Consider the following 7,678-nt stretch of genomic DNA (forward strand, 5'->3'; position numbering starts at 1 on the left):
TGCGCCGTTGCGGAGACTTGTGTGTGGTGGAGCGGGGCCGCAAAGTCTGCACGATCCCGCGATTAGGGCCAGGAGTGGATAGATACAGCTTGAAGTGTTCATTGGTTCCAGCCTCTTTCATCATCATGATATTCTACAAAGCCTTTCATGCCGCCGTCATACAAGTCTAATGCCGGGCACAAACCAACCCCCTTCTATTCCTTATTCTCAACCCTGCGCTGCAGAATGTGTCTCGCGTTCGCGGGGGTAAGCGTGTCGATATCCAGCTCCTCCAACGTCTTCTTCGCCTCCGTGTTATCAGTGAACACCCTATCGCTCGCCTCCTTGAGTGACAGCCCTCCCTCTACAGGTTCGGTCGGCAGGTTGAGCAGTTTCAGTGCATCGACCAGGCTAGTCATCGCCCCGACGCCGTTGGGGATGTACCTCTCAACGAGCGAAAAGATGGCGTTCACGTCGCGGGTGAATTGCGCTGCACCGAACGCCGTGAAGCTAGCCCTCATAAGAACCTCGCCCCAGAGCAGATCCTGCAGTTTGTCGAGGGTGGAGCGCCATGTGCGGCGGAAGGCGGCGGTGCTGAGTGCCTTGACGAGGAAGTCGAGATTGCGCTTTAGGATTCTCAGTGGCTCGTCCAGCTCAGGGGTGACGGCCAGTTGAGACGGGTCGACTGCGGCAACGTTAGTCAATGCTTCGGTGTCGGTATCGCAGGTCTACTTACCCTCTGAGCCACTATCGCTAATGGTCGTCCACTGCGTTCTCGTTGCATAGGCCCTGGAGGCCTTGTAATGGGAGTCGGCAAGCGCGTTGACCAAGAAATCCTGCGCCGTCTTACGTCGCAGACTATACGCCGCGATCGTCTCGTCAAACAGAATGCCATCGTCCGTATCGGACCCAACAGCCGTGGACGTGCGATCCTTGACCTCTTCGTAACTCATCTCGCCAGACATTCTGGAAGGCTCGCCATCTTTGGTCGCGCGTGATTGAAGCTGGTCCCACAGCGTGACGAAGAACTCCTCGTTGCTCCAATCCTTGAGGGTGTTGACGACGTGATCAGCACTACCGTAGACCTTGCACAGTGATTCGAGAGCGCCCGTGCCTTCGAGAGCTGCAAGCTGTTCTTTCGTGACGCCGTGCAATGTCCTGCCGACGGTTGATGTGAGCGCTTGGTAGGCCTCGAGAGAACCCCGCAGGCGATCATGAAACTCGTCGAGGATGTCGAGCTGGATGCCGATCAAGAAGCGGATCTTGTGCTTGAACGTCCGGACTCTCTCGTACTGGGTCGTGATCGATCTCAGCAGGTCAGTAACCCGCACAGCGCCAAAGGTGGGCTTCGTCTTTCCGGTGCCAGTATAGTCGTAATCGATGTTGCGCGCGTCCGGTGTTGCCATGATGGCCTGGAAACGTTCCATGGCGAATGCCTTCTCCGCCTGGAACCAGGGCTCGAACCACTCCTCCAGAACCTCGGACGCAAGACCAGGCCAGCCTTGGTCCGCATTTCCGCCGTCGTAGTTGAACTTGGAGCGGATGTTCTCATCAAAAGTCATAAGCTGGCCCATGAGACTGCTCAGGAATGTCGGGTTATTAGCAGCATCTGCGGTCGCGGCTTTGACCTTTTCCCTCATGACAGGGAGCATGCTCGTGATGAAGGCGCAAACTGGGTCGACGTACACCAAGCTGTTTCCAGCAGGAGTATCGCGAAGCTTGGCAGCTAGAGCAAAGCCGAGGTTATCCCTAAAGAAGTCCTCCCACTTTTCAATGGTTGCCAGAAACCAAGGGAAGCAGTGTGTCCCTATCGCGTCAGGTTTGCTTGTTGGTTTGTCGCTCATGAAGTGGAAGCGGAACTCTGATACAAAGATCTTGCTCATGACGTCAAACGGAAGAAGGCTGACGATCGACTTGTTTAGTGTGACCTCGGGAATTTGTAGGTCGATTAGCTTCTCGAAGCATGCCAGCCACTCCTCATCCATCTCAGATGTCGGATCAATCAAGGGCCACGACCTCTTGCTCAGTATAGCCTCAAGCTCGCCAGACATAATCTTCTTCATCTCGTCCCATAACTTATCAGCGACGTTGCGAACATGGTTGACGAGGTGCACAGCCGCGTCGTCCGCCGGCCCGGATAGCTCCTCCAACCGCCTAGACAGCTGCTTCAGCTTCGAGTACGGCTCCAGCGCGGCCTTGGGGCTCTCAGGTAGATGCGACCGGGCTTCAGCCCTCAACCTGTCCACGTCCTGCAAAAGTATCAGGTATTTCTGCGCCAACTCAATCGTCTGCAGCTTCTTCATAGGCCTTTGCAGCCTGGCAATGGCCTGGTTCGGCGCATCAGACGCTGCGGCGATCTTGACACGGACGTCGATGCTGTGCTGCAGCTCCTGGAAGTCTTGTATACGCTGAGCCAGCGAGGACTGGCGGTCGCCAGCGGTGCGGCGGGCTTCGTCGAGCTGTTTGACGGCGTTGTCGAGCTGGGACTGGAGCTGGCTGCGCTGGACCTCTACATTGGCGATCAGGGAGTCGAGGTTCTCGAGGTCGGTGGTGGATTGAAGCTTGTCGTCGAGGAAATCTTCGACTCGAATGTCTAAGGCGCCGCCCGTCTGGACGCGCGCATCGGGTATAGTTGCCATAGCGGGCTGGTCCGGCGTGGTGTTGCGACAGTGCGAGTCGGGATATTGAGATCGCAACGTACCTTAAGGTAGTGTATGGTCTGAACAATGACGTGGAGCTTGAGCTTCTCCGTAGTGGGGTTATACGCATTTATCGAGCTGTGTGCTAATGTACGGTAGTTATGTAGTTAACCGATGTTCTCCGGGCACCTTGCTTAAGCGACAGAGAACGGATTGGATAATGCTGAAAACAATAATAAAGAGCGTGCACTTCGATAACACGGCCTCTCTTCATGAGCAAAAAAAAAAAAAAAAAAAAAAAAAGGGCAAAAGTTCAGTCCGATGAGAATCGGACCTATGAAACTGAGAAGTTTGCATTGCGACACCGGAGCATCTAACCCATTTTCTGTCCGCTGGGCTACGCGGGACGTTGTGTGGGTATCATTGCGCAAAGTTTGATCTCAAGAGCGGACAAGCCAGGGTGTAGGCCCCTGCTTGCTCACTTTACACTGAAGCTATCACACCTCAGATTGGTCAAAACCGCAGGAGAGCTTCAAGACCTACTGTTTAGCATCTCGTTTTAGACTGTATCAAGCTAACATCAATAATTCAGAGAAGGCCGCCTACTTTTCCTGTGGCAGAGCGACTACTTTTCTCGTGGCAATATTCTACCTCACCGTCGTCGTCGTTGCTACTATCGTCTCCGATAAAGTAGGTGTACTTAAGAACACAGGAAATATAGCCGCGCAGACACGGGAAAATTAGGTGGTCTCATTCAGAGGTCCCTAATAGCCGTTATCCAGTCTCCACTAGAAGTATAACTCACGCGCGGTTACATATTAGGGGATTTCTTAAGTATCCTTTAATCGCTGGAGCTTGAAGCTGGATCATCCTGCCTGAAAACACATATTCACCTTTTCTAGGAGGACGTGCAGACGAGAAATTACACGAACACGGAACGGAGGAGACCGCGCGGACATTCACATTTCAGTGGATGCAGGCCGGGACCGGTAGACCCACAATTCGGACCGGATGTGTGGAGGACGTGAGACCCCGGAACCGACCGAGCCAAGGCAGCTGGCATAGAGCTCGATGACCTTGTTTTCCAGGAAACTATGCCCGAGACGGTCTAATTTTCCTGTGTCCGCGTGGCTGTATTTCCTACGTATTTAACTACTTACATAATGAACGACGACAGTGACGATAACGACGACGACGACGACGACGACGACGGAAGACGAAGACGACGACGAGGACGAAGACGACGACGAGGACGAAGACGAGGACGAAGACGAAGACGACGATAACGACAATAGTCACAAAAAGTCACCGGTGCCCTGCACTCTCTCCGTCAGATTTCCAGGACCATATCGGACGACCGACAATAATTTCATCGTATATTCTCGCTCCTGTATGCCATCGGAAAGGAAATAACCATCTGATTAGAGTGGGTTGGACAAGGCTGGCCGAGGCCACTGCGGAGACTGCTGGCGATCGACCCGCGGATCGTGAAGACGACACTGGAGCTGCTGGGGGAATGGTCTGCATTGCAGATCCAACTTTTACTTTAGCATCGAAGACGATGTCCGTAATCTTGTCGGCTGAATGGAAGCCGAAGCAGATGCCAGACTTTCGATAGATCCTGGGTCAAGAGACAGCTCAACGAGTGCACAGACCGAAGTTAGTCACCAGCCACATATTATTGTCAATAGACGCAGCGCTTCGGCACCTCCAACATCCGTCCAGCCCAGCAACAGTCAGTCACAAAATCTCGCAAGAAGGCTTGGTAGCGCTTGATGAGTTGTGGCTTAGGGTTTACACGGGCTGATAGTGAGTCACCATGAGATTGTTGTTGCTCCTGATGGCCAGAACAGACTGAACAGCTGGCTAGTGTACTGTCTGTGTATCCGTGAAGGAAGCTGAGAGACGCAGGCAGATTGCGTCAATGGCTTGTGGCTTGGTTCTGTGCGAACAGATGGTGATGGCGGCATTTCCATGCTGTCAAGGACGCCTAAAGATAGTGATGCTACGGGAGATGGCTGGAAAGGTTGAACACATGGACTCCCGAGATCTACACAAATCGGGTGCCGGCGAGCCGGGTATTTTAAGCCAGTGGAGGCAAGACAGCGTTAGCGCCCACCAACATCCGTCCATGCGGGATCGAGAGACAGCAGTCAGCTGAAGTGACAGATGTCGATGGGATGGAAGATATTTTTGTCAACGGGCATCTTCGAACGATGCGTGAGAATGGAGATCGTTGACCGCCATCAGAGACGCAAGCGGTGTGTTGGGCAACGGCTGTCCGACTTTGTGTGGTGGAGTTGATAGGAAACCGATGGGTCTTGACGATGGGTAAAAAAGCACGGAGCCGTCTGGGGTTCCTGCGAGAGGGATCCGCCCAGCAGGGGAGCCAGTCGACTGCGTATATCGTCCAGAAGTGGCAAGCTGTAGAAGATAAAGTAGCTGACCGTATCTGTGGCAGGGTGCGCCGAGTCTGTAAGGTCCCACGAGAGGATTCTTGGCCCGTCGTGTTGGGTTATGGGATCCGAGATTCAGATGCAGTCGCCGTGCCAACAAGGGGTGGGCAAAGACGGACGGGCTTGGGATGCCGGAAACAACGCATCACCAAGAATCGACGACAGCGAGTCGAAGAGGGAGAAAAGCAAGGCAACAGCTGGACCCATGCTCCGGGTGTCATCTTCAAATGCAGGAACCCCCGAGGCCTTGTTCCCGCGTCGAGTCGTGTGCATGCTTGGATTGGGTTAGGTGAGCGGCAGGCTGAAGCAAGCGACGGACAAACAGGGAAAGCTGCACGATGCCGGCCACAATCCCGCGTCGTTGAAGAGGAGCTGAGTGCAAGAGAGAAGAGAAGAGGGCCTGAATTGCGCCCGAAAAGAGCTTGGGCTAGAATTCGATGCCAGGAACAAGAGGTGCGCTAAGATGCAGACTTAGATTGACGGGGGGTGAGCGCCTGGACACGATGGGCATACCTGGCGCGGGATGGGGGGGACCCCTGGAATAAGGGAAAGACGTCACCCAGCCACCGGGCTTTTTTTGCAGTTGGCGACAGGCTAGAGTGGGCCCCCGCCTTCCAAGTCGGGCAACGCAGCAGCCACAGCAGCTAGGGAAAGGTACGTACCCAACGCCTGGAAGGCCACCCCCGGACGAACCTGGGAGCCAGAACAGCGTCAAAGTGGGGCTGCCCAGGAACCGCTGCAACGCTGCGAATCGCCCGGACAACGCGCTCCTTGCGCCACGAGTAAATAGAGGAGGTTGGCGTAGCTACGTAACGCCTTGCAACGACCGCACTTCCTGTCCATCTTGGCTGCGTTTGGGTCCTAAGTGGGATGGCAGGACCAATTGCACCTCATCCTGGAGCCTTTTTTCCCATCCATCAAGATCCATCCATCACCCTTTTTCTCTCTTGCCCATCACCCAGCCATCTGAATATTCACCTCTGCAACCGCCTCTACGTACAAACCTCCCGTCCATCCCGAATCTGCGGGCACATCCCGCCTTCAAACTCTGGACACACCTTTTTTTTGTGCGGGAACCTGATCCAGAGACAAAACTAAGTCCACCCTCCCCTCCCCTTGAGCTCCCCAGCCATCCCAATATCCACGAGAAGATCTACCTACCTACCTCTTCCCGCGCCCACCTTTGAAGACCTTACCCGTCACATCCACTCTACACTACCCTCACTCAAACACTTTGCGTCCTTCTTTCACCGTCAATTCCAAAAGAGACAGCGTCCAAAAAGTGGTAGTTTGTTTAGTGTCTGACATACAGGAAAGAGTCTCCATCGTCTACCTCGCAGGTCCAACACCGTCCCGCATTCCTCGCGGTGTTCTCCAGCAGTCCGGTTCTTCTTGAATCCAGCTTTACATTCCTCACTCTTCGCGAGGCACCAACGCCATTCACTTCCGAGACCTCGCATTCCTCGCACCACGAGTCGACTCCCCGCACGATTAGTCCTTCCCTAGACGACAAGGAAAGACAAGCAGCGTGCCAACGCTGAAGGTGCCTGGACCAGAACCCGACCGTCGCTCCGCTATCACGGAGGACGGGCGAGGGTTGCTTGAGACCTCTAATTAGAGTGGAGGAGTAGGAACACATAGTCAACATGGCGAAATTCCAGGTTGGCTGGTATCGTGAGTCGACCCCTCTCCGTTCTGGGAAAGCGGCAGCTTGAGCTAACACTTCCATAGGGTTTGTGCCGTTCCTAGGATACCACCATGTCTTGATGATCTTGATCGCAATTGCCATCATCCTTCTTTGTAAGCTCCATCGGTCGCCATCTCCAAGAACCATCACTAACGCACCCGGCAGCTCTATTACTGGCAGGCTGCTCATCGTCATCACCTTTGATCCCCGATATCTTCCTCCTGTCCCTGTACTATGACAGCTACACTGCCGTCCCTGACACGGCGCAAGTAGACTACAATGTTCACACCGCCATCGAGAACATCGCTGGCGACGCGCGTCTCGCCGCTCGTGTCGGCTACTTTGGTATCTGCATCAGCCCCGACGGTGGCAGTTGGCTTTGCAGCAACAATGCCACCGCTCTGGCCAATGAAGTCTCCGTCGACCAGGATCCTCTCAACCTGATTTGGCTCGCCGCCCAATTCAAGGATATGATTGTTTTCCCCTACCTAATGTGAGTCTCGTCTACCAATCACCTCTAAAACCGCCTACTGACAACCACCAGCATCATCGCCATTATCTTTGCCTTCGTCTGCTTCCTGCTTCTGGCTACCTTCCCCGGATGGCACGAGGAGGAGGACTCTGAGGGCTCCGACCGCGAAGTGAAGCCCTTCCCCTCGCGACCCGTCTCCCAGATCTCCCTCGCCATCATCTTCATCGCCTCCATCTTCGTGCTGGTGTCGGTATTATGGCAGCACACCGCCTCCGTAGCAGCTTCCATCATCGCTCAAGACTTTGGCAACGGAGCCGTCAAATCTGGTGTCGGATCGTCCGCCATGGTCCTCGGTTGGTTCAGCTTCACACTACTCATCATCGTCACCATCGGTCTGCTAGTCATGATCCTGAGTATCCGCGTCCTGAGCCAAATGGTCGGCTAG

General features: G+C 54.5%; 2 protein-coding genes across 2 annotated transcripts; one reads left to right on the plus strand and one right to left on the minus strand.

The window, feature by feature from the left end:
* Positions 1 to 194: 194 nt before the first annotated feature.
* RINT1 (RAD50-interacting protein 1) lies at positions 195 to 2,618 on the minus strand (the record flags this gene model as incomplete). Its single annotated transcript, XM_037321619.1, has 2 exons — positions 195 to 664; positions 716 to 2,618. 2 exons carry the CDS (start codon positions 2,616 to 2,618, stop codon positions 195 to 197), a joined length of 2,373 nt encoding a protein of 790 aa, XP_037179268.1.
* A 4,102-nt stretch (positions 2,619 to 6,720) lies between these two features.
* Positions 6,721 to 7,678, plus strand: CGCA056_v006369 (uncharacterized protein; the record flags this gene model as incomplete). Its single annotated transcript, XM_037321620.1, has 4 exons — positions 6,721 to 6,748; positions 6,806 to 6,874; positions 6,927 to 7,254; positions 7,306 to 7,678. 4 exons carry the CDS (start codon positions 6,721 to 6,723, stop codon positions 7,676 to 7,678), a joined length of 798 nt encoding a protein of 265 aa, XP_037179269.1.

This window comes from Colletotrichum aenigma (genome assembly GCF_013390185.1).
Source record: "Colletotrichum aenigma strain Cg56 chromosome Unknown KSG_Cg56_contig04, whole genome shotgun sequence".
NCBI lineage: Eukaryota > Fungi > Ascomycota > Sordariomycetes > Glomerellales > Glomerellaceae > Colletotrichum > Colletotrichum aenigma.